This window comes from Apis mellifera, linkage group LG11 (genome assembly GCF_003254395.2).
Source record: "Apis mellifera strain DH4 linkage group LG11, Amel_HAv3.1, whole genome shotgun sequence".
Taxonomy (NCBI): Eukaryota; Metazoa; Arthropoda; class Insecta; order Hymenoptera; family Apidae; genus Apis; species Apis mellifera.
In genome coordinates this window covers 6,436,676-6,464,350 of record NC_037648.1, presented here as the reverse complement: position 1 = coordinate 6,464,350, position 27,675 = coordinate 6,436,676, and the positions used below count along the sequence as shown (strand labels likewise).

The 27,675-nt window shown below is 24.5% G+C and overlaps 3 protein-coding genes across 9 annotated transcripts; 2 read left to right on the top strand and 1 right to left on the bottom strand.

Annotated features, from left to right (window-relative positions):
- Nucleotides 1–308: 308 nt before the first annotated feature.
- Nucleotides 309–12,924, bottom strand: LOC409841 (nuclear protein localization protein 4 homolog). 3 transcript variants are annotated; one of them, XM_006571852.3, is made up of 13 exons: nt 12,746–12,924; nt 11,997–12,095; nt 11,199–11,279; nt 10,872–11,076; nt 10,654–10,789; nt 10,119–10,256; nt 9,754–10,057; nt 9,460–9,597; nt 9,235–9,382; nt 8,964–9,124; nt 1,083–1,234; nt 881–1,019; nt 309–805 (listed from the first exon to the last, which is right to left on the bottom strand). In XM_006571852.3, exons 2-13 carry the CDS (start codon nt 12,015–12,017, stop codon nt 488–490), a joined length of 1,941 nt encoding a protein of 646 aa, XP_006571915.1. In that variant the 5' UTR covers nt 12,018–12,095; nt 12,746–12,924; the 3' UTR covers nt 309–487. The 3 variants fall into 3 exon arrangements, with proteins under 3 accessions (XP_006571915.1, XP_393332.1, XP_006571914.1); XM_393332.7 differs by lacking the exon at nt 12,746–12,924 and adding an exon at nt 12,315–12,723; XM_006571851.3 differs by lacking the exon at nt 12,746–12,924 and adding an exon at nt 12,440–12,723.
- Nucleotides 2,184–8,778, top strand: LOC100577578. 2 transcript variants are annotated; one of them, XM_006571850.3, is made up of 4 exons: nt 2,184–2,699; nt 4,202–4,519; nt 4,852–5,001; nt 5,122–8,778. In XM_006571850.3, the coding sequence occupies exons 2-4, from the start codon at nt 4,202–4,204 to the stop codon at nt 6,451–6,453; spliced, it is 1,800 nt and encodes a 599-aa protein (XP_006571913.1). In that variant the 5' UTR covers nt 2,184–2,699; the 3' UTR covers nt 6,454–8,778. The 2 variants fall into 2 exon arrangements, with proteins under 2 accessions (XP_006571913.1, XP_006571912.1); XM_006571849.3 differs by having other exon boundaries at nt 2,185–2,651.
- Nucleotides 12,925–14,970: 2,046 nt separating the features above from the next.
- On the top strand, nt 14,971–26,772 carry LOC409784. 4 transcript variants are annotated; one of them, XM_026443970.1, is made up of 13 exons: nt 14,971–14,997; nt 15,810–15,975; nt 16,277–16,379; nt 21,414–21,505; nt 23,608–23,717; nt 24,021–24,143; nt 24,274–24,426; nt 24,508–24,683; nt 24,756–25,058; nt 25,127–25,317; nt 25,389–25,577; nt 26,086–26,142; nt 26,487–26,772. In XM_026443970.1, the coding sequence occupies exons 3-13, from the start codon at nt 16,286–16,288 to the stop codon at nt 26,718–26,720; spliced, it is 1,722 nt and encodes a 573-aa protein (XP_026299755.1). In that variant the 5' UTR covers nt 14,971–14,997; nt 15,810–15,975; nt 16,277–16,285; the 3' UTR covers nt 26,721–26,772. The 4 variants fall into 4 exon arrangements, with proteins under 4 accessions (XP_026299755.1, XP_026299757.1, XP_026299756.1 ...); XM_026443972.1 differs by lacking the exon at nt 26,086–26,142; XM_026443971.1 differs by lacking the exon at nt 26,086–26,142 and having other exon boundaries at nt 25,389–25,589.
- Nucleotides 26,773–27,675: the final 903 nt, after the last annotated feature.

Here is a 27,675-nt window from a genome sequence, read left to right as displayed (position 1 = left end):
TTTAAATAAATAGTATAATTATGTAATTTATTTATTAAAAAAAATTTTATTAATTTTACTCTTTTTCATGTTTATTTTTAAATTTTATAGCAACTTAAATACTATAATAATAAATTTTCTTTAAACATTTGATATTGGATTTCAAATTTTTAGTATATAAATATTACAATCATAATGATTTACAATATAATTAATTAATTGTAATCAAATATGATAATAGTATGAAAAGAAATAGTTATATTTTTCAAGTTGTACACTACTTATAATTGTACATATAAAGGATCATTATAAAAAGGACAATTGAAAAATAGGTTTTGGTAAAAGATATTTTTTCTTTTTTTTATTCACTCATAAATAAAGCCAAGTATGCGTTCAAAACAATTTATATCCGCAAGAACAAAATTTGTTAAAACCTGCGGAAGCAAAATTGCAATTTAAGGATAGCACCCTTAAATGCATACAAAAGCAATATAATAATGAATTTTTGTTACGTATTTCTTGGTAAACCACACATTTCACACATTGCAAAATCTGCTGCATTGAGAAAAGTGCAATGTGAACAAGTCCAAAGTGTTTGATCAGGTGGTGAATTTACAATTGGATCTGTACCAACTGCTATTCCACTTCCTTCTACAAGCACAGAAGATGAAATTCTTGAGTTAGTATCAAATAATGATCGAGATGTTGATGCTGTAGCTTCAGATATTAATTGCTCTATTGTTGCCCATTGTTCCGAATGTGTCCACTCTATTGCTTTTTCTCTATTTTTATTACGAATTGCATCTAATAATGGTATCATGTGATCCTAAAGAAATAAACATATATATTTTATTCTATAATAAAAGATTTTTAAATAGATAAATATTTAGTAAAAAATAACCTTCATTGGAAACATATCCATAGTTGCAATAAAAATTAACAAATGAAAATCTGAAACTGCTTCTAAAAATTGTTCTTTAGTAAATTGTTGCATATAAGAACAAAGTGAGCTAAATTCCTGAATTTGTCCATCGATGAATCTACAATTTAATAAAATTAACATTAATTAGCAAAATAATATTTCATTATTTATTTTTACATACCTATTTTCAATTGGAAACGGAGTAATAGTATTGCTAATATGAAAAGTAAACTGTGGAGTAAGTGGTGTGGATGCAGGTACATCTACCAATAAATATTCTACTGGCAAAGGTCTTGCTAGCCTTGACACTTCATTTCCATAAGAATCTTTTTCCTAGTAATAACAAAAAAAAAATATGAAATGCAAATAATAACTTTTTACTACAAAATTTCGATTTATATTTTTTATGATCTATATATATTTATGTCATTAATATTTTAAATTAAAATTTATTTTGAAACATTAAAAATTATTGATTTTTTTACAATGCTTGATAAATAATGTTGTCTAGAAATTGAATTTTGAATTTAAAAATTTGCGATTACGATATTTTTTAAAAAATATTAAATATTTTTATGAATCATAAAATAAATATACACAAAATAATAATACATATAAAAATGTATAAAAATAATTATATTTATGATATCAATTAGTTAAAAATGACATCATAAAAATGAAAACTAATTTTAGGTTAAATTAAATAATTAGAAGTAAATTCTAGGTTAGATTATAAATAATTTTTAAATGTCATAAGTTAAACAAGTTAAATTATGATTAAATTTGAATTTTTTTTATAACTCAAAATTTTTCTTATTTTATTTCTTGAATATTATTAGGAAATTAAAAATAGAGGAATCGGTAAAAAAAAATATTTGATTTCCTAAAATAGAAATTAATTATATTTTTTATTTACAATTTGCATAAATGAAGAAAACTAAAATAAAATCTATTAAAAATGTTTTTAAAAACACGTTTTAACAAATGTATTGAGATATTTTTAATAAATGTTTAAAAACATATACACAATTTTATTGGTTGATTCCAGCAAATACATGAAATTTATAAGATGAAGTATGAAGGCAGGTCCATAATATTCGTACTCAGTCATTCGAGAAATGCGCGCGCAATCGTAGAAGCCGCAGACGACACCGGCACTGTTTGCCACGAGTCGAACGAAAGTGTACAAGAAAAAGAAAAGAGAAAGACAGAAGGAGAGAACGAGAAAGAGAGAGAAGGAAGAAGCTTTAGAATTGCTGAGAGGGGGTAACATACGGAAAGAGGAGAGGAGAGCAACAGCGTAAGCGACTAGCGCGCGCTGTGGTGTGTGTCGTCGGTCGGTCGGTCGGTCGTCGCCGCCATGCTAGTGGTTAGTTTAGTGAACCAAACATCATGATGTGGCAAAACGTTCGCACGAGCTAAGACTGAAGTAACGCCGCGTTACCGGCGCGCCGTCGTTATGTTATCCATAATAACTCACGACGTTCGATAAGCATAAACACGTAACGTGAAAAGTACAAAGCTTGATAAAAACTTCACGGCGACTGCGGCAACGAAAAACGTCGGAGTGCTCGATTCCTGCGTGCGGAACCGCACAATACTACGTCAATCCCGATGTAAATTAAAGTCAAATCATATATTCGAACGAACATTACGGAATTATCATTGTCACGGTACACGTTAGGAGTGACGAGTGCCAACGATCAGCCTCCATCGCGCGGCAAGGAGACGATCACGAATCGTATACACGGTACGGAACATTTACGCTCCTATCCAACGAAAGAAAGAGCAAGAAAGAGTATGTATACATGTTGTGTGTGTGCGCGCGCTTGCATGCATGATAAGGAAAATATACATATGTCGTGTATGTATTTTTGTGGGTTGTATGTGTGCGCGTGCGTGTGTGTATGCCATTGTGAGTACAAGAGACGAGTGTGTATGCATATGTATATGAATAAGATGAAAAAAGAGAGTGAAAGAAGAGTAAGATTGACAAACGAGAGCGAAAATGAAAGGTAGAAAAAAAAAACAAGCATGTATGTACAAACATTATGATGATATGAGCAAGAACAAACTACAATATTCCCGCGGAATTTGTCTAACACGCAGTTTGTAAGTCATTTTTACTTAAATGTGGACTTGTCACTACGTGTGACAGCGTAATATCGCAAAGAGAACTTGGCGATAAGCTGCAAGAATCCATATATCATATGACCGAAGGTTTTCCGGTTATCCGTATTGATATTTGAAATATTTTACAAAATGAAGAAAAATAAAAAATCATATTACCATTTTTATTAACTTCTTTTGAAGATATTTTTTCATTAACGAATGGTAAATTCCAAAACTTCGACTATTCCCTTACATTTTGGCGGGATTTTGTACGCATGCGCGTTCTCTTATGAAATGTCATTTTTTACGTTTTAGTAGTCAAATTGTTGCATAATAACGTTGCTGTTATAGTCAATGTGTCAGATAAGAAGCTAACCTTTTGAGAATAAGTTCGAACTTAACAAGGCTATGAAATAACACGATTGAATTTATGTGGCGCATCATTTTATAACACATAAAAGAAAGAAATAATAAAAAAAAAAGAGAAATGATATAAAAGAAATAGATCTAATTATACTGATTTAATATTTAATTTTTTTCTCTATTTGTTTTATATTTATTTTATATCATCAAAAAAAATTTTATTATCTACATGTTTAATTTAAAAAGGCAAATTTTTAGATTCATTTATGCGATAAATAGAATTGTATTAAATAATCAGATTAATATGTTAGTAAATATGTATATATGTATTAATAATAAAATAAATATCTGTGAAATATTTATATATATTTGTTTGAATAATATAATTTAATACGAAATATGCATTAATTAATTAAAAATTTACTTCAATAAATTAAAATTATATTTTTCTTTTATTTTTATAAAAATAATAAGTTATATTATTTACGACAAAAGAGAGAATAAAGAAGAAAGAAAAAGATGAAAAGAAAACAATATAAGAGTGAAACGTTAAACCGATTGTTATTAGAAATAGATACATTAAATATGACCTTTATGTTATTTTTCTAAATAATATAGTATAATGAAACACATATACGTACACAAATATTTCTCAAGCATGTATTTTCATTATTTCTAAATTAAATAATCGCGTTATATAAAATATAAGTATGGATAATTTTTAGATATTTCTATTATAATATGAAAATGTAAGATTATTAAGTATAACTATAAAGAATAAGATTATAAAAAATAATTAATAAATAACATTTTATTATATTTCAGATGCTGGATCCAAGTGTTTTAACAGATTTAGAGGAACTGACGCTTTGCAGTTATTGCAAGCAGAAGTATAACGATACGGAACAGTGTCCGAAATATCTTAGTTGCAAGCATTATTTTTGTTTGCGTTGCATAGAAAACAATTTATTAAAGGGACGTGAGTTGTTTTGTGCGCATTGTTGGAAGAGAACGGATTTAGGTGATCAAGGACCGGACGCTCTACCGACACACTCTTCTCTCCTTGCTCTAACAAATAATTTGTCTCATTTAAAAATCACCACGAACAACACATCTGGAAAAACGAGTGATAAGGAGAGAAAGGTACATGACAATGTGAACATATTTTTTTATAAAGATTTCAAGTTCATCAACCGGTTATTCATATTCACCAGTTTATACACAAATGGTAAAGAAAGTATACAGTTCTGAAGCCATATCAAGCTTCTAATAGTAATAAGATTAAGTTATAAGGTCTGCAATAATTTACTTCTAACATACAAAGTATAATTTTTATATTTAAAATTTTTGATAAATTTTTTAAACAGAAAATAAAAATTTATGCAGATATTATATATATATATTTTTATTATATAAATATTACATGTAAAATATAAAAGAAAAGAAATAAAATTTGTAGTTATAATATTTTACAGAGTGAAAATTGTCACACGCACGGAATGCCTTTGGCATTATGGTGTGCGACATGTTGTTCAGCACTTTGTAGAGCATGCGCTACTCCACAAGAACATCCAGGTCACCAGATTAAATCACAAACTGATGCCAAAGAACAACTCATATCCGATGTAAGTTTTATAATTAATTTCATTTAGTATATTTGTTTTCTATTTTCTATTTGTTATATATATATAGAATAAAAAATATTTGATTTTGAATCAGAGAATGCACGATTGATATTTTCCTAGGTTCAACTGGAATTAGTTGCTATGGGAAAACTATCGACCGAGATTCAAAGACTGGCTATGCAACAACGTGAATTCTTAATAAAAGTTTTAGAAGCTTGTGTAACATTAAAAACGCATGTTGAGACAGATCTTCAGAATGGCTGGAGTCATTTTCCTGAGATAACAGATGCACGAGAAACTCTTGGAAAAGCGAAAGCTAGTCTGCAGATGATCGACAGTCCTAGCGATGTATACAATTTACATTCACAACTCATAATAGAAAAACAAAGATTACAATCAAAATATCAAGAAATGATGTTGCAGTGCCAACTCGATGATTTAATTGGTAATTCGGGGGTGGTATTTGATTTTGCGTTATTGAAACAAGCATTAGCTGGAATTCATACGGGAGAACCGATTATTTCTCAAGGAACGAGTAATGGTGGTAGATTACCAAATCATTTGGCGGCTTCACAAAATCCAATACTGTTCCTCGCAAATTATTGTATGTCGCAGCTATATTCAAGACATGTAGTGAGTAAGCAACACATGCAAAACGGTTCTATAGAATATCATTCAAGTATGATGCAGCCGCAACCAGCTCCACCGGGTTCTGTTCATGTACATCAAGGTCCACCGCCGCCCGCAACCCCGCAGCAACTTCTCATTCCACCTGGTTCGCCGTCCGTTAAACCTATTCCGCCCGCGCCTCCGAATGCAATGTTACATCCACAACAACAATCAACGTTTATACCAGAAGGAGTTGGTACTGGTGGCGGAAGTTTGGTAACCGTCCACTCATCCTCTCAACCGCCGTCCAGCGGAATAGCAGCATCACTTCGAGGACCTTCAAACCCTTATCCTCTGTATTATTTCAACATTGAAGTAAATGGATCTCCACACGGCCGTATCGTAATAGAAGTGAGGCCAGATGCAGCGCCGAAAATGGCAAAAAATTTTAGTGTATTGGCAACGGGTGAAGTTGGAGTCGGTTATAAAGGTTGCACGATTTTTCAGTGTTGGGAGGGTGAATCCGTGATTACTGGTGATTTTGAATTAAATAATGGTCGCGGAGGAAGAAGCATATTCGAGGATGGGTACTTTATGCCGGACGACACAAAATTTCCTGCAGTAAGAGGAGCAGTCGGAATGCGGAGAACACAAAAGCGACATGATAATCTTGGTATGGTGGGTTCACAATTTCGTATAATATTACAAGAAATGCGCGGGTTCACAGGAATCTTTGGTCATGTCGTTGAAGGATTAGAATTAGTTGAAAAGATATCTACATTTGGCGATCAAACGGGCAAGCCTACGAAGAATATTCTAATTACGAAATGCGGTAAACTGTAACGATAATATTGCGATTAGTATACATCGAAGGGTAATCAAGTATTACTCGTATACTTTGCGTTTCCCTGCTCTAGATAACTTAAAAAAAAAAAAAAACAAAAAAACAAAAAAAAAAAACAAAAAAAAAACAAAAAAAAACAAACAAACAAACAAAAAAAACAAAGAAAAAAGATTCACGAGTTCGCGACGGTATCTCTAAAGTGTTTGATATAGGGAATGGGATGTTTAAATAAACAAAAAATTACGTATATATAATATTCGATGATAAATGATATTACATGTATAGAGATATCGTTGTGATCACATAGCTCCATGAATCACGATGCTCCGTATGAGTCACACAATTTAATTAACTATTAACAATAGAATTCTAAAGATGTTGAATCTATTTTTAAAAGTGGACGCATAAGAGAAGAAAGAAGAAATAAAGATCCATATTTTGCTATTGATTGAGAATCAATAAGATTCTATATCTACAATAACGACGATGATCGATAATACGTACCTCAAGATCGATCGTGATATCGATACGACTTCTAGCTGTACGACATTTGTTTTAGAAGAAGTTCGACGTTTATTTTGGCTATTGGCATATTGCTATGTATAGTTGATATAGAGGGTATCGCACGGGATTAAAAAGTGCCGTGGTTAACGGCGTCGCCCTGTGGGCGTTGCTAATGTTTTAGATCATAGGTAGTAAAAACAAAAAGAAAAAAAAACGTGTAGATGAGGAATACGTACGAAAAATGGGGCAAACTTGTATGTGTATACACATACATTCATATATTTGTAAAAAAGAAAAAGAAGAGAAAAAAAAAAAAAAGAAAAAAAGAAAGAAAGAAAGCAAACAGACAAACGTACAGGCGAAAACTTTTTTTTTGTTTTATAATCGAAAAAAACATGACTTCGTAAAAGTCAAAAAATCGTGATTCCATATACGCAGGTCGTTTAGAACATTAACCGAACGATACGTCGGTACGTAAAAGGACCAATTTTATTTCGTCTGGTCAACGATCACGTATCGTTCCATTTCTTTTTCCAGAGGAGAGAAAAGGAGCTAAAAGGGAATAAGTAATTATGCGATGAAACGAGTCAAGGAAAATTGCGATTCCTATCGGATGACTCAAGGATACTCCTCCCTTTTTGCTCTTTGCCATGGTCTAGTAGACCGTCGTAAATTAACTGTATTTAAGATTAGATCTCAACATGAAAATGTATGCAAGGCCTAACTACTACTATGTAGATTGTAAGCCTCGTCGTCTGATCAGAAAAAAAACGAACGAAATGAGCGAATGTATATTATAAACGAATCATTCCTCGATGCTGTATATCGAAGTACTACGATAATGCGTTATATTACTCGTCTGAATCCTCCGTAAAAATCCCATCGTTATGTATCATATTATCATGTACCCGTGTGCGAAAAAAAGCGTCGTAAAAAAAGTGTTCTGCAAACCGGCGCAAAAACAAAAAGCGCACTCACGTATTGTAGGAAATTGCACGCCCTCGTCGTCGCGAATGCCTTTTTTCGAAGAAAGCCTCATTCGATGTTGAACTTGAAAGTTTTAACACTTGTTAATTAGCTAATTCATCGTTTGCAATGTCATGAAGAAAGGAAAATTCATTGCATTACGATGAATGTAAGAATCGCCGTTAGAATTAAATGATACTGCGTAATACGTACGACGATCGAAGGGTGGTTGAGCTCGAATGAATTTCTCTTGTTTCGGTCGTTGTGAAAAGAAAAAAAAACGAAAGACGTCAGTCGACATTTTTAAATCTAGGTGCGTATAAATTCATGTTTACCGAAGCGAGTGAAGCTAGAAGCCCACCTGATACACAAAATATCCACGCGCGCGCGTGTATATATGTACATATATATATCTATATATACTATATATATGTATAAATATATATATATATATATACACATTACATATATTTTTATGAACGTGATGAGGTAACAACGCATAGCTTGTAATATCAATTCTAACAACCGATTATTTTGCCCCTCGCGTTCGAATTAAACGGTTGAGCGGCTATAATTTTTCGATAAGTTTTTCTTTCCACCTTTTATTTTTTTTTTCATTCTCTCTCCTGTTTCCTTTTCTTTTTCTATTCCTCATTCACCCTTTTTAAGTTAAGGCGTAATCATCATTACATACGAAAATTGAGGTCATTTTGTTTACAGCCTACGGAAACGCATATCCGTAGTGCATATGCTTAAACAGTTTTATTATTTCATTATACATGTACGAAGTTCGTTGCCCAATTTAAATGTACTTTTAATCAATCAATTTTGAGTTATAAACTGTTTCTCTTTCATTTGTGTATATTTTATGCATACCTTTACTTTCCTTAATATTATTAGTATATAAGATATAATTTAATGACATATTTCTATCATAACATATACATTCATGATCAATTTTAAAACTAATATTATCATCTTAATTTAAAGCAGAAAATTAATCAAAAACAATTAGATCAAATAAACTGCATGTACTCACCTTGTAGAAGACATCTGGAACATACTGTTTATCTGTTGATTCAATTACATAGCCCAATTCTGGCGCATCTTTTGTAGGAACCAGGCAGCCATCACGTACCAATGCCGTGCATTGATTAGATACTTGATAACCTTCCATGTGAATTTGATTTTTCTCGTCACCTATAATCAATATGTATATTTTAGTAAATATATAATTCTTTCATTATATTCTTTATATTTAATATTTCAATGGAAAATGATTTGATTATGACATAATGTAAATAACTTACCAGTAACGCAAACAGTAACAAACTTTGAACCAAAATAATTATTAGGAGAAAAACGACAAGGATTTGGATATTTATTTTGAAAATAGCCAGCCATAATACATTCTTGAGCAGATAAAAAATGACTTTCTATATTTCGAACGTGTTTTACCTAAATAAATTAAATTAATCCTATTAATTAAGAATTTTAAATTATGAAAAATAAAATAAAATTATAGATAAATTTACCGTTCCTATCTTGATATCATCAGCTATAAGATCAGTAAAAATCCATCCAATTTTTTTTAAATTAAGTAAATGAGCCAATTCATCAACTATTGTTTCCTTTTCATCTGGTAAAAGTCGTATAGAATTTTTTGTACTTTCCTAAAATATAATTAAATATATAACTATATTACTTATAGATAATGCACTTATAGATTAAAAATTGATTTAAAGATTTTAGATTAGATTAAAATAATATTTATAATATTAGATATAATTATTATTATTTATTTCATTATTCATCAATTAAATAATTACCTGTGGAGGTTCATAAATAGCTGTAACAACAGCTCTAATTCCTAATGGTACATCTGTATGTATTTCATATCTTCCATATAAAAATCCAATACGTTGATGACCTGTACTACGCCAATAATTGAGAAAACGCTCAACTAAACTTGAATTTTCAAACATAACGTTGTCGACATGACGATAAGTTTGGCGATTTAGAGTAATAGAACTTGGTTGACATTTGCTACATATACCTCGTGGCCAAGGTGGATGATCTTTACAACCAGTCTTTATGCGGCAGTTTATGTCATCTAATTGTATAAACTTTCCTCTATAAAATATATAAAGTATTATTCTTTACATATTTTACATATAATGCAATATGAACATACCTATCAACACCAGCAGTGAGTTTCCTAAGATATGAATGAAATGATAAATGTTTTATATTTTGTTCTTTGAGATAAGCTTCATCAAAAGGTTCTAAAGGAGTACAATGAACACAACATCCATTTGCACCATGTCTACAACTATTAAACAAATTATAATATATATAATCTAATTTTATATAAAAAAATTTATTCATATACAGATTGTTAATATATTTGTGATATTTTTGAAAAGTTAATAAAGATTAAAATAAATATAAAAATTAGTATATAGAAATATTGCTTGACATTTATTTATTAAGCTCTAAACAATTTGCTTTGAACAAAGTGACATGTAAATACAATCATGAAATGAAAATAAAATAGTATCATTCTATTTTCATCTTATTTCATTTAATATAAACTTATAATTTAATAATTTATAACAATAACATTTTTCTGTATTTATTTTTTTTACTTTATGTTTTAAAGAATTTTCTAAAATTATACCATGAATATATTAACATTCTATATATTCATTCATATTATATTCACTTACAGTTTTTCATCACGTTTTCTTTGTATTTTACCATCAAGTTTCCATAATTGTTCATCAACATCCTCAATTGTATTTGATACAGATTGAGAAACATTAGTATGATTGATAGTTTCTATTTCATCCATTGGTCTTGGTTCTAATATTAAGTCAAATTTAACTTTTTAAAATATTAAATTAAAATAAAAAGAAAAAATAAAATAATAAAATTTAATTAAAACCTTGAGAAATATCAATGGTGGCAGTACTAGTTGAGGGAGTACTCCACAATTGTGTATTATTTTGAGGAGCAAGATATAACATATCTCCATGAGAAAGATGTGTTCCTGAAACTGTTTTGCTGTGAGAATATGGAAGTTCATCTTTATGATTTCGTTCTCTATAGAGTACAAATCCAGTAGTATTCAATTCAAAAGCTTTAGAGATCTACAATTTTCAAAAGTTAATTAATTTATATAATTATAACTTAATTTAATTTATATAATTATAATTTATTATGTCATATTACATAATATAAATACATATAAATGCAATATATAAGTACAAACCTTTTCATATACTAGAGAAATTGTATCAGAAAGATTTATATCTATACGTTTTGTCCCTTCTGAACATTGCACACGTAAAGTCTATAAAAAAACAAATATTCATAATTTCAAAAGAAATTTAAATATTAAAATATAATTGAATATCAAGAATTAATATCAAAAATATTATTTTTTACATTCATAATATTTGGATATTGTGATTTGTATATTAATATATTTATTATATATAAATGTGAAAAAATATTTTAATAATATGTAATGTATTTAAATAAATTTAATACATATATAAGTCTAAATAAATCTAATATATATATAAGTTCATATAATTTAATGTACATTAATATTTTTTATAGAAAAACTAAAATGTATGAATTTTTTATTGAATAGATTTATATAATAAAATCCTATAAAATAAAAAATTATATAAAAAATAAAATATTCAATTCAAAAAAACAAATTATTATAAAAAATAAAAACATTAAGAAATTATTTATTATAAATATTTTTATTAAATTTAAAGTTTTAATGTATGTCTATATTGCTTTGCACAAATACACACGCATACATATTAGCATTAGAGATTTTAAAAAATCATAAAAGAAAAACAAAGAAATAAAATCCAATTGAATTCATATCTGGGAACTTTTAGTAAGTTACACGTTACTGCATGAATTACAAAAATCTCATAATTTCTGAAAAAAATAACTTATTTTTTTGACAAAATGTTATTTAATTTTACTCAAGTCTTCTATATAAACTAAGTAGTCGAGGTTAACCATATAACAATAGATAACTTACAATTTGCCTAGACTTTGACATTTCGCCGGTCTTGACGAAGCATCAGCTGTTCAATTCCTGTTTAACTTGCTTGCTTGTAACACAATGTTGCTAAAGTCCCTAGTAAGTGTAAGAAAATTGTTGAGTCAACATCTAGTATCCTAACCTCTGCATGACTTTGTAAATACGAATAAAATATTTCAAATATTGTGTTTATATCAATCATTCTCATTACTGAGTTAGCTGTTTTCCTTCTTAAAATTTTTTAACATACGAGCAAAGACACAACATATAAAATTTACAGTTCTATGTCGACAAAATAATAGTTCAATTGCTTACCAATAAATTTCAATAGAATTTTTGCGACTGTATACTATTTTTTAATGTAGCAGATAATAAATTAACAAGTACGCGACTTCAATATAAATTAGGTAAGTTTATGTGTAAAAAAATTAAGTTATTACACGTTTTTCGATGTATATATATGCACCCTATTTTCCCCACTCGAAGGAACACGAACAATGTCAGTTAATAACTTTTAATCCATACAAAGATACATTTGGCAACCAGATGTTGTAATCTTATTTTATTTTCTTTTATTTTTTTTTTTATTTTTATAATTTCAACTTTAAAGTTTGAAAAAAACAAACGCGTTGTCTATACTTTTCGAGTCACCCCGTATTTATTTGCTGAGAAATGTCTTGCGATACGAATTGTTTTATGTTATAGTATTGGCCCTCTTGTGTTTATTTTTCAACACTTTCACTTACGCGTATTTTGTTTGAATGTCAAAGAACAACATGCAATATAGACGACATTGCGCAATACATAATCTTATTCTTGCTATTTTATTTTAAATGGTTGAACTATAAGATAGGAATCGTAAAACAGTGACACAGGTTATTGAACTGATCATAAATTGGTATCCGGTCATGGCCACAATGATGATGGTTGCCAATTACCAGGTGATCGTCTTCGATTAAATAAAATAGATATTACCATTTTATCTTCATTTTAATATAATTTTAATACTTAATACTTAATAAATAATTATATCAAAAAGATATATTTAATCATTAAAGATATATATTAATCATTATATAAATCATAACATAAAAAATAAAAAAATAATGTGATTATCGAATTACATATTTATATATATTTTTTTATATATTTATATATATTTTATCGATTCAAGTTTTTTAATATTAATGATTATAAATAGAATTATAATGATTTATAAACAATTATTTTTAAGCTTTGCAAAATAAAATATATACTTACTACTCTCTTAATTTTTTATTTTAAAGATAAAAGTCTATTAAAAATTTTTATTTTAATTTAAAATTCTATTTTAATTAAATTATTAAAAATTATTAAAAATTGATTAAAACTCAAGAATTTTATTTAAAAAAATATAATATTTAATATTAAATCTTACAATAGAAATAATATTGTATAATATCAAATATACTATATATAATATCAATATACTAATTAATTAATTTGTCATAATATAACATTTTCTAATATACATATGTTAAAAAAATTTTTTAATATGCTATTTAAATTAGCTAAAGTATTTAATGTTTGATTTTCTATTTTTTATATAGAGAATTATTTTAAATATTAAAATTATTAAAATTAATTATAAAAAATTGAAAATTTTATATTTAAAATTATATTTAAAATATCTTTTTTGTTCTATTTAATATTTTTGCTATATATAATTAAATTTTATTATGCTGAAACAAAAATTTTTTCTGAGTTAAAAAATTTATTTTTTGTATTAATTCTTTGTAACTTATTATTTTTCTAATTACTAATTATGAATTATAAAACAAAAATTATTCTTAAATTTGCTAAAAAAAATAAATTGTTTAAAAAAATTCAAAATATTTATCTAAAATAAAAAATATTTCTTATAATTTATATTTTTAATAAAAAATATTCATATAAAAAATGCTTATATTTAACAACTTTATTATGATATTTTAAATAATATTTAAAATAGATTATTTTGCAATATGAATTATTTTGGTATTATTTTATAAACTTAAATATTATTAAGTTATTACTACAACAAGCTTTTGTCACAAAATATTAGTTAAAAGTTAAGTAATTTATTTATTTATTAAAATATTTTTTAGTGATTTTGAAATGAATTTAAAATGAAAACTAAAATAATGTTAGAATTATTAATCAAATAAATCAAGTAAAGAATAATAAGATAGTGATATAATGAAATCATTTTTTCATATATATAGTTATATATTTTATTTAAAGAAAAAATGTAATTTCAAATATTACAGCAATCAGAGGAATATTTTTTCTTGTTCAAAAATGAATAAAAAAAATATTTATATACTATATACATATATGTAAATATAGTTATACAAATCTATAATATAATATATATTTAATATTTTATGTATATATAATTAATAATTATATTATTTGAGAATATGATCAAATAAAATTTTTAAATTAATCAATTTCTGTTGTAAAAGAAACGTTCCTATAATTTTTTTTTAAATTTTGAAAAAGCTAATAAAGATTATTCTCAATAGTGGAAGTTAAGATGTCATATTATATGAAAAAAATAATATTTCTGTATTTGAATGATTTAAAATTTGTCCATAATATTGTATTGTGTTTTGTGTTATTGACCGTGATGCCGGTAGGCAGGCGCTGCCTTCGCGTGATGACCCTCTTACCTCTTTACCGTTTCTTCCTACGAAAACGACTACCGCGCCGTGTCTTCAGACTAGTCTCTAACTCCGGCAGATTTCGGCGCGAGCAGTTGCATTTGCTACTACTTATCAAGTAGAAGGTGTACATTTCATTTGTGCTGTATCATCATTTAATATTAATTATTATTCTATTATTTTGATGTGTCAAGTTTATTCTATTTTTCATTTCTTCGATTTATTACTTAACATTATTATTTATTACTATTAATTTCATATTCTGTATAATTTATTCATTTTATTAGTAAATTATCGTCCATAAAAACAAAAAGGTACGTATGAAATTTTCTCTCTTATTTTTTTATTTATATTGTTTATTAATTTTTAATTTTTAATTTAGTTTTATATATTTAATTCATAAATTATTTTTCATTTTTATATGTTCATTTTGAATTTATATCATATATATGTTATATGATATAAATATGTATAAATATGTCATAAATTATTTGAAAGTATTCAAATAATTTTAAATAGTGTATATATTCGATTATATATACACTATTATATTTTCAAAATTTCAATATTCTTACACACATGAAAAAATTATATAAAATATAATATTTGTAAAAACCACGTAATCAATATTGTTGATTCATTGTTAGAAATAATATATTAAATTTATTATTTGATATTAAATTAAAAAATTATAATTCTTTACAGTAAATTCTTTATAATTTAAAATTTTTAATTTTTCTAATTTTACATTTCATTTTATTTTAGTTTTTATATAATATATATATTAATATTAAAATAATATTATATATATACATATATATGAAATAAATTTGTATTTTTATATCTTATTTAAATATCTTATTCTAATAAATTTGAATTTCTATTTGTATGAAATATATTTCAAATATATGTATAATATTTGCAATTATTTTTCACATATTGTAAACTCTAGGTTAATTATAATTATGTAACAACAAGCTTTTGTCACAAAATATAAGTGTCAAATGACACTTAATGAGTCGCATTTAATGTGAACATACATTAATCATAGATTTAATGTTGTTATACCAATAGTGAAAAATAACAATAAGATCAGCTGGTCTCATATTTTTAACCGATAGTGTAGGTGTGAATGTGATCTCGTACACACTGCGCTCCATCTGATGCGCGATGAGAAAAGTGTCAACCGCAAAACAAATTCTAACGTCTATTAAAGTGAATGAGTTCATTTGTGCGGAACATCCAGTATATTTACGTCTTCTCATTACGTCCATCAAAAACGACATACAGAGGTGCGTTGGAAGATTCTCTATCGTATGCAAAATTTGAAAAGTATTTTAAGTTTAATCATTTATAAAACTTTTAATCAGTTTTTTTCCAATTGTGACGAAAACTGAAGGATTAATTTAAATTAGATTGTTTTTTGATTGGTCGATGATTTCGATGTAACCAATTAGAACGATGCAACTGACTTTCATTTGTTTGACGTAGTAGCATATTCTTGATATATAATATCAGTTATATATATAAAAGTTTACGCGGGAAATATGCATTAATTAATAAATCTATGAAATTTTTATTCATTTGTTACAGCTAAACAAAATGGAAAACGCGGAAGATGTGAAGACTATAGTAGAATTATATATTTATGATCTTACCAAGGGACTTGCTTCTATGATGTCTAGGCTCGTTATCGGTAAATTATAATGTATTATACAAGTATGTGTGGTGCATGGTGCTTTGATATTGGAAAATGATAAAAGATTATTACCAAGAAAAGTGCGTATTATAGATTTTATTCATCTAATTTATCTATTTATCTAATTATTCTATCTAATTCGCGTTATACTTTATTTAAAAGTAGAATTTTACATTCTTTTTTAATACATACATATAAAGTAAACAGCAAGTAGATATTTTTAAATCATGAATAACAAAAACGATGTAAAATCTACTTTTCTATTTCTTGAGTATATGTTCAGATCATCGGTAATTCAAAATTATATATATATATATAATATCAGAATTATCGGAATAACATAATACCATTAATGATAAATAATCTTAAAAATTTTTATAAAATTATAATTATTTATTTATTATAATTATTTTAATAATTTATGAATGAAAATATGAAGAATTAACAATTAATAACAAATAATTAATAAGTTCTATATATATATAGATAATTAATAAATCATTAATATTTTATTATAATAATTATTGTAGTAAGTATTGACTAATTTATATTTTTTATTATTTATAATAGCATAATGAACTTGAAATCATACAATGATTTATATTATTATATTTATATATATTTTAATTTATGTTATTAACATATTAATAATTATATTTCGTTTAATTAAATAATTTTCGAAATTTTGACGATTAATTTAACTTTTATAGAAATCAAATGCAGTGATTATGTGTATATGTAATGATGCAAAAGAACAAAAAAAATTTATTGTCATTTAAAAATTAACAAATGAACTATAAATGAATTTGATAATAAACTAAAAATTATCTTGAATTTTTTCATTGTTTATTATATTCACATGAATTATATTTAAGTGTAATCAGATAATTGTCTCAAGGAAAAAAACCATTTCATCATATATATGATTCTACATATTAAAACGATTTAAACAAGAATAATCAATTGGAAATGAGATAAATTTTAGGGTAAAGATACTTGGCATAAGTTTATTTGGAATCAGTAAATTCGTTGTTTCATGTGATCTTAATCGAGATATTAAATAGAATATCAAGAATATAATATTTTTAAAGTATTATTATTGTTTGTTATTTTATTTATTTATTTTTTTTATTTTTAATTTCCAATAATTATAATTATTTATAATTTTTCAATGGAAATAATATTTACAGTCAAAAAAATAAAAAATTAAATTTATATCATCATTAAGAATAATCTTTTTATTATTTCGTAAAATATAAAATAAAATTAATCAGCACATGTATATAATTTATAAATAATTATAATATATAATTATAAATATAGTATATAGCATATAGACTATATATAGAAAGTACAACGAAATAGAAAATTCAAGATTATATATTCGAGAAAAATTTGTCTGTGGCATGATACAATGTGGAAATAACGAGAAAGATGAAGAAAATATTTTATTTAAATGAAATTTCAGAAAAGTAATAAAATACAATAATAACACATATGTGTTTCCATGAGACATTTACATCTATATACAAGTTCGTTCGCCACTCACGATCACTCAGTCGTCAAGCTTGCAAATCTATTTTCAGAAGGTATTACATGTTCAATTGTTCAAGAGTTTGGTATTTCACACTGCATGTGATTTTCTTTATAAATAAATAAATACACAGTTTGTAGTTTTGTCTATGCAAAATGTTTAAAAACAAAATAAAAAAATACATAAAAATGAAATTAAAAGATTTAAAATAAAAATAAATAATATTTATATTATAAAATATAATATATATTATTAAATAATATTTATTTAAAGTTATATATTAAATTATTTATGTCATTTTGATAAAAATGAATAAAAAAAAATTAAAAAATATGAATAATAAAAAAAAATATTTCAATTTAATAATTTTTATTAAATTTAATAGAAATGCAATCATATATATATTCTCTCTCTCTCTCTCTCTCTCTCACACACACACACACACACACACACACAAATTCATATAATTTTTTTTATGATTTTATTTAGAATTTTTTCAGTATTTGTTATTGTCAATATTATTCAATGTTCAATTATAGAAATATTTAATTTCTTCAATTCTATTTATCATTATTTCTTCTATTTTTTTTATTTTTTTAATTTGTTTAATATCTATTAAGAATAATAATAATAAATATCATGAATAAAAAAATACTAAAAAAAGAATAATAAAAGTATGATAAAAGCATAAAATATTTTTCTCACTTATTGCAATAATTTTCATAAACTACTTTTGTAAATTATCAAAATATAAAATAAAAATCTTTTTTATTATTAAAATAAAAAAAGAAAGTACAAAAATTGCATAGTAATTTAAGATAAATATATTTAATTCAGATATATTTTATAATTGATTTTATGTAATTGAAACATTTTTCAAAAAAAATTCAAATCAAACTCATTTTTCAAGTCAAATTAATCATCAATTAATATTGGTTACATGTTACATAATTTTTAAAATAGTAGAATTGTCGAGCCGAATGACCGTAGTAGCTATTTCTCGCAGTTATTTCACCACAAACCTTCCCAGAAACACATTGCAATAAGATAATCGCGGATATGCTTAGCTACCGATGAGAAACTAGGTCGAAAGAGACTTGAGTCGACGATTATAAAACCCAAAGCTCATCCAAGAAAGTTGAAATTATATTTTTATAAAAAATTAAAATTGCATATTTATTCGATATTTTGTATGTATATAATATTGCTTATACCTATAATTATTCGAATTAACATTTTTTATTCAAAACAAGTTCCATGTATATATAATTTCTATAAACAGTATTAGTTATCTATTAATTTCAATGTCTTCAAATTTATTATTTGAGAGATTTCAAAAGATTGGAAATTCCATCGATTTATAATATGTATAATGTTAATAATATTAATACAATTTTTTTATATTTTATTATATATTTATTAATTCATTTATTGAATACATATGTTTTATTTTTGAGAATTCAAGAAAAATTTAAATAATTGATTTTAAAAATTTATTATAACCGAGATATATTGCAGTAAATTTTCTTTCACGAAGTGTTTTTTTTTATGTTATGAGTATGTACATATCTTTTAATAAGATTATATAGAATTGAAATTATTAAACTTAAATTTTATTGAAATTTTAATTAATACAAGAATTTTATTTATCTAAAGCAATTTTAAGAAAAAGTTATTATTAAAATCTTAAATAGAGATGAAAATGCCATAATTGAAATAATATATTTTGAATTTATATGTAAATTTAATAGTTTTTGAAAATAATGCTAAATAAATAATATAAAATTCTTATACAAATAATTCATTAAATAATATCAATATTAGAAATCAAAAATATTATCTATGTTTCATGAAATATATTTTAATAATTTTTAAAACTTTAATTAATTATTTTTAATTAATTATAGAATTGATATAAAAATTTAAATTTTTGTATTCAATGATATTTTTTATATATATTCTATTACATTCTATATAGTTTTATATATGGTATTATAATTATTATATATTATATATAATATTTTATATGTATAATATTTTCTATTCATTAAATGTTTTTTTTATTTTTCGTTTTAAAATAATTTTGAAATTTTTATAAATTTTAAATTTTATAAATAAAATTTGAATTTTACTTAAAATTCAAAATTTTTTAAGTTTATCTATATTTTACACAATTTCGAAACCAGTTCTTTTATTAATAGTTAATATATAAAATACACATATAATATATAAGATATAAGATATATAAAATTTTATGATATTGAACAGATTAATTAAATTATAAATTGATTTAAAGTTAAATGAATTATTTTTTCTATAAATGTTATTTATGTTATTTTAATATATTTAATTATATTTTAATTATATTTTAAAAGTCAGGAATTTTTTTAAATAGAAATTAATAATTTTAGAATGCTATATTGGACTAAAGAACTAGACTTACAATACTAAAATTAACGAAGTAAAGTATTACTAACTATAATACTAACTCTGACTTAATATTAGTACTGAAGTACAACTAGGTCATCTTTCCAAATCTTTTATAAATATATAAGATTTATCTTCTTAAATTGTTAATTTAAATGGATATTTAAATAAAATTTATTTAAAGAATAAGAAAAAAAATCAATAAATAAATATCAATGTAAAATAATTTTATATCAATTTTTATTATACTAGTTTAGTATTTCCTAATCTTTTATATTAACGATACATTTTATTTTAGATTCTGATTTCTATAATTTATACAATTTTTATGATAACTCCTTTTTAATTTTTAATTTCTTATAATTTTTTAAATAAAAATTATTATTTATTTAAAATGATAAAGAAGAAATATCATTAATATTACAAATATAAAAATATTAATAAAAAATCAATATTTTATTTACTATGATTTTTTTATTGATTAGTTTATACATGTAGTACATATATATATATCTATGTATATATACAAAGTAAATATATAAAACTTGTCTTTTCACGATAAAAAATATTTTCACGATATATTGATATAATACATTATCTATTAAAAAATATAATATTTTAGTTTATCAATAAAAGAAATCCAAATCCAATGAAATTTAATTCTACTTAAATATTATAAGAAATAAATAAAATACCAATTATATATACATCATTTGAATTTTTTTTTCAAGTTAAATAAAATACTACAGAATTTGTAAAATATATAAAATAAACGTCTATTTTTATTGTTATTAAAGTAAGAAATATTAATTATTAATATTCAGAAATTTTCATGTACATAAATCTTTATTTCTTTTGAAATTAGTAGAATTAGATATCTTTTATTTTATTTCAATGGAATTTCCAGTAAAAATTTCTTATTTTTCATTAAATTTTTATATTAATTTATATTGAATATCTATTAATTATTATCAATAATACATATAATAAAATACACAATGATTTGCTTTTTTTTTCATTTAAATTTATTTTAATTAATACTGATAAAAAGTATTGTTATCTATGTATAGGTCAACATGTAGAAGGTATATGGCATACAGCTATTGTCGCTTACGGAAGAGAATATTTCTTTGGACCATCCGGAATACAAAGTGCACGACCTGTAAGTATCTCAAAAATTATTTTAAGAAAAGTAAAATGATCTGATTAATTCATATTAATATTTATATTAATTCTATAAAAAGAATGCTTCTATAAAAGTCATATATTTAAATATTTATACTTTTCAAAATTTTATTTTATATGTTTATCATTTTATTATTATATTTTATTAGTTTGCCATTAAATTGATAATAAATGATTTATTCAATAATTATTAGTTTTTAAATTTCAAATTTAAAAATAATAATTATAAGTCTTCTTTTCTTATAAATTGAATAAAGATTTATTTATCTAGAGAATTAAAATATAAAAATATAAAATATAAAATTATGAAAAAATATTATGAGGAATCAATCATCATTGTACATATGATATGGAATCAAGATAAATATATTGAATTAAAAAAAAATATTCTAAAAATAAATAAATTAATAATTAATATATAAATATTATATAATATTTATATAATAACATATGTATAATATTATATAATATTATATAATATTATATATTATTATTATTATTATTATTATTAAAATAAAAAAAAGGAGAAACAATGTGAAGATACAAAAATTACATAATAATTTATTATATAATATATTAATTATATAGTAAAATGTTAAATTGCTCGAAATATATATTCGCTATCGAAATGATAATCTGTTGGGCCTCATGTTAACGTAGTGTAATGCAAGTCACAGTGGCCATACGATACGCTAGACACGGAGTGGTACTAAATTTGGTCTGGTTGAGTCTAAAAATAATTCTTAGCTTTACTTCAGTCTCTTTCTCTGCTCTTTTTTTCTTATGGTTCTTTTTATCCTATAGTCCATCGTTTAGATTTTAGATTCAATGAAGGTGAAAGCTATCGGTAAGTCTTTTCTTCTTGGGCCCGATTTATTAAATCTTTGTATAATGCTTCTTCCTTCTTTCGAAAGCAAAAAATGATATCACTTCACTCAAAATCTTCGAGTTTCAAGAGTGTATATTTAGCAATAGATTAAAATATATTTGAAACCATGCTTTCAAGTTTAATTTTTCGCAACGAAATCAAGTGCCAATTTGTGCTGAATAAAATGTAAGTGTTAGTAATTTCAAAATTCTTTTTAATCTTGATCAGTGATAATATTTGATATTTTTTAATGTTTTATCACTCGAAGTCGCTTTATTTATCATCTTGCACTGTTTTCTCGATCGATAAACAAACGAACATCTTTCTTATTGTCATTAACATCGATGCAACCGATATTGCAATGGATAATCAGCAGGTGTTGTTTAATGTGCATAAACGTGATATCATTAAAAAAGCAGACGGAAATCGGCATCGACGAAGAGCGTGCGCGCTGCTTGCCATATGAACCCGAATATCGTTTATCTTGTGTTACGATTGCCGGCTGCGTGGCGTCGAATCTCGAGGCGCCGCGACGCCAGTCTGTATTCAAGTGATTCCTTGATGAGAAACAGAGGAACTAGTCGTGTTCACTGATTCCGCGTTTTTTCATTTTCCGTTTCTATTTTTCTATTAAATCGCGTCATTTTTTCGAGAACTAAACTAGGTGCAAAATAGTTTTTAAAAAAAAAAACTTAAGTGTTTGTATGTTTATAGTGATTGTTGTTATATTCTTTATAATTTAAACAAGTTATTTTTTTCAAAAGATTGTTTTAATTAATTTTACATTCGTTTTTCATTAACTGATAATAGTAGCGATATTTTTTTATATTCTACCATAGAATTTTTAATTAATTGCGTTTTGAAATATCTTCAAAAAAATTAAATTTCTTTAAGAAAAGTAAATTCTTCTTCTTCGTTTTTTTCTTTACATTATTTTCTTATGTCTTTTTTTTTGTCTCTTTTTATTGACACATTCTTTCTTCCGCTCTACTACAGAATGCAACACCGATACATTTATCGTGGACGGTTATTTTAAGCATTTCTTACAGGGAAGTGCAAGTTTGTCGTGCTTCTAAAATTACGTGCACATTAATATTAGAGGGGGTGGAAGCACTTCACCGGTACTGTCGCAAAATTAACAACTGCGTTTTCAACGAGTTAATTTTTTCTCATGAGCCATTGCATACATATAATTTGATTTTCTATTTCAGGGTGGTACAGTATTAGGAGAACCACTCAAAGTAGAAAAAATCGGAGAAACATATTTGCCATATTCTCTCTTTTTTGAATATATAAACGGTTTGGGAACATCTACGTTTGCGTAAGTTGTCATTTTTGAATGCATATTTATAACATATAGACATGCAAATTTATTTTGAGTTAATTAAAAATAAACTTTTGATTATTTTTTTATAAGTTATTTAATATTACATTTTTCTGTAATATTAAATAGTAAAATAAAATATAAATGTAAAATAAATATTTAATATATTTATATATTATTATTATTATTATAGTATGTAATAATATTTAATTTTTTAAATTTTTTAAAAAAAATATATAGTTTTATTATTTTCTATGAACTTATTTTATTTATAATAATTTATCTATTTTTCAATTATAGTCCAGGTACTTACAATCTTTTTAAACATAACTGCAATAGCTTCACAAACGAAGTCAGTAATTTCTTAGTGGGCCAAGATATTCCGAAATATATTCTTGATTTACCCGAAGAAATACTTAAAACGTAAGAATATATGTATTCGTTTTATAATTTTTATTATTAAAAATTATTTTTCGTTTTATTAATTATTATTTAGTGTTAAAATTAAATAATTTTTCTGTTTCATTTTGTTATTTAAATTTGTATTATTTAGACCAATTGGACAACAAGTTGGAGGTCTCATAGAAGGTTTATCTAACAGTTCAAATAAATCATATATAGTTGGTCAAACATTCCTTGAATCAAGAAATCATAGAGAAGTTTCACCGGAATTTCAGCTTTTAAATGAAGCTATTGAAGAAGCAAGGTAAAATTATCATTTGTCTTTTTTTTATTATAAGTTTTCCTATTTTTTATTTTCTTTAGTATGATGTAATTATTGTGGCAGATTAAATTCGATTGCATTAGAAGAAAGAAGAAACGAGATTAACGAAAAACTTGCGAAGAAAGATAGAAAAAAAAAAAAGAAGAAGAAGGACAAAAGACAAAAAGGAAGTAAAGATAGTGCAAGTGATAGTAATAGTACCGATCCTAGTAATTATACCCATATGGCAGAAAGCGAAAGTATATTGATTTTGAAAAATAGAATATGTATATTTTATATACAATTTATATATGTATATATTTTTATTATAGGTGCAGTAAGTTTGAGCGAAATGCAGGCTTCAAATGGTGAGAGTACAGAAGTATTACCATCAGATAGAGTTATGCAAATGGAAGAAGAGGAAAAAAAAGAACAAGAAGAAAAAAAACGTCATCGTGATCCTCCTATTGTATTTAAGGATGTAATAGATATCAAAGAAGAATATCAAGCATTAATCAAAATATTAGAAGGAAAATTAAGTGAAGAAGAACGAGTGTGCTTAGATGAACTTCGACAATATGTTTTAGAGAATGAAGGTTCTTGGGCTCTCGGGGACAATTTTTTAAATTTTGTAGGTGAGTCAATCAATAACGATATTTTTCATTGAAATGAATCTATTTATCAAAAACATCTATGTATTTAGGGCGAATTCTATATGATAAATCTTTGTTAAATGATGCAAGAGTAAAATTATTGAATATATTATCTGTTGCTGCATTAAAAGACGATGTAATCCTTTTATTACATCAGGATAGAAGGGAACATATAATTATGAATTATGCTTTCGATATTGATCGTCATCCCCAAGAAGAACAACTTCCCCTTGCACAATTTGTAAGCAAATCAGACTTATTTGCTTACTAATAAAATTTATTGATATTTTAATTTTTAATCACATTTTATAGTTGGCAAATATGTTCGAAAATCTTAGTAGTTCAGAATGGCTGTTATACATATCGGAATGGCAATATCAAACTCAAAATATAAGTAACATAAGGGTAACGACCAAAGTCGCAGTGCATTCGTTGCTTTCAAATTCGATCGACTTGCAGATTCGTGGCGCCGCTATTATTCACAATCTTGCCTGCAAGGAGGTAAAAACTGTGGTCTGTATCCTTCCTATCCGATTAACAATTTCTCATTTCGTTTCCTTTTGTTTTAATTCACATTAGTAACTGTGTTATATAATATCTTATTTTAATATGAAAACAAAAAAAAGGAAAATAATCGTTGTATACAATTCTTTGATAAAAAAATGTATCATTTGCAATGTTGTTTAACAAATGCTTTTACTATTAATTTTTATATCAGCAAAAGTGATGCTTGCATTATTTTCTCGAATAGAAGTGCTGCCTTTATTAATAAATCAGCTGTACATGTAAAACTGAAATAAGGTTCTTAACCGTCATCAAATTTGGTAATTGATTCACGAACGAGCAACGAAATCTTTCTATAAACAATTTCTTTTATAAATAGCAATGATTCAAGAAATACATAAATATAATTCTCGTTACTCGTTTGTATTTTCATACATGTATACGATGTTGCGATGCAATTAGAATTAATGGATATCTATCGAGAGATCGGATACTGTTTTTTCAGAAAATGAACAAAAGCAAAAATCTGCGGCGACTTTTACCAAAAGGCAGCATTTCTAAGGTACTTGTCTGAACATGTATGTATATATAATTTAACTGTATATTATGTAAGTCATCTATCAACAATTAAAAATACATATTCAATTGCGCACACATATGTTTCATGAATATAAATAATACGAATAATTTTTAAATAAATCTAATTATCATCATCATTGTCGTCAATTTAAAATATAATTGAAAAAGGAAATAATCAATTTTTAAATATTATTGTTATTGTTTTTGTTGTATTCAAATGATTTTTTTTATTATTTATTTTTTTTTACCAGGTATTTTACAGGTAAAATTAATGATTAAACAATCGTAATTTTATTCTAATCGTTTTTTGTTTTGTAAAATGTATAGGTATTCGATGATGTTGCTGTAGAATTGACAATGGCATTGTTGCAATACTTCAATGGTAGTCCTGCTGAAGAACAGTTATATGCCTGTATGAAGTCATTGGCACGTTTTACGCAAATTAGTGGTCAAGATGTACCACAGCTTATACAAATGATTGGACCAGAACCAAACAAATTTCGTGGAACGTCTGAAAGAATTGACGAACAAATTGATCAGGTTAATAAGAAATTACGTTAAACGTAATTCAATATAATTTTATTAATAATAGAAATCGTTAAATTCCAAACGATGCAATTGAAAATGATTAATTATAGTATATAATTGAATTTTTACATAGAAATTTTATTAAAATTATCTAAATAGTGTGTTATTAAAATTTTTATTATTCTTTGTCATTCATTATTATTATTATTATAATTATATTGTCATTACTAAAAATTTTCATATTTTCACTCATAAAATAAATTTTTTTGTGTAAAGTATTTTATTTATCTGTAAAACTAAGAAAGCTATTTAAATATATGAGTTTATTTAATTCAATATTAAAATAATGACATTTAATGTTATTGTATTTAATTAAATATGTATATAAGTATTTTTCAAAACAACATATACATATCGAAATATCATTATAATTTATTTTTATAAAATATTATAAAATATGATATCTAATGCGTTTTGTATGATTTTTTGAATTAAATTTTATTTGTATTGAATATAATGATAATATTTTGAAAATATTTCTTCTTCATAGTAAACTCTAGAACTAAAATTAGATTTAAATGAAATTATAATTATAATTACTTTTTTATTTATGTTTATATCATAAATGACATTATTTATTTTCATATTGTAAATAATATTAAGAAAAATTCAAGAATAACAAATATAACATTTCATATTTATATTCAAATCTCAACTATATTTAAAACAATGAAAGTTGTAATACTTGTTTTTTTTTAGTTCATATTTAAATAATAAAATTAAGCAAGAAAAAGGAATATCACTTAAAAATAATTATTAGACTAATTTCATGAATTCATTTTCAAAATAAAAACATAATTAAAATTTTTGTAAAAAACAGGATTTTACATTGTGAAAACAAATGCAAAATGCAACTTGATATCATAATAATCATAATAAAATATACTCTTTTATTATTTATCTTTAATCTTTATTGATCTTAAGTCAA

Coding starts and splice junctions, on each gene's coding strand:
- LOC100577578 (XM_006571850.3), top strand. CDS start 4,202: ATGCTGGATCCAAGTGTTTTAACAGATTTAGAGGAACTGACGCTTTGC. Junction 4,520..4,851: donor CGAGTGATAAGGAGAGAAAG/GTACATGACAAT, acceptor AATATTTTACAG/AGTGAAAATTGTCACACGCA. Junction 5,002..5,121: donor AAGAACAACTCATATCCGAT/GTAAGTTTTATA, acceptor ATATTTTCCTAG/GTTCAACTGGAATTAGTTGC.
- LOC409841 (XM_006571852.3), bottom strand. CDS start 12,017: ATGTCAAAGTCTAGGCAAATT. Junction 10,257..10,653: donor AGAAAACGTGATGAAAAACT/GTAAGTGAATAT, acceptor TTTGTTTAATAG/TTGTAGACATGGTGCAAATG. Junction 9,598..9,753: donor CTATTTATGAACCTCCACAG/GTAATTATTTAA, acceptor ATTATATTTTAG/GAAAGTACAAAAAATTCTAT.
- LOC409784 (XM_026443970.1), top strand. CDS start 16,286: ATGGAAAACGCGGAAGATGTGAAGACTATAGTAGAATTATATATTTAT. Junction 16,380..21,413: donor GATGTCTAGGCTCGTTATCG/GTAAATTATAAT, acceptor ATCTATGTATAG/GTCAACATGTAGAAGGTATA. Junction 25,578..26,085: donor ACAATCTTGCCTGCAAGGAG/GTAAAAACTGTG, acceptor CTGTTTTTTCAG/AAAATGAACAAAAGCAAAAA.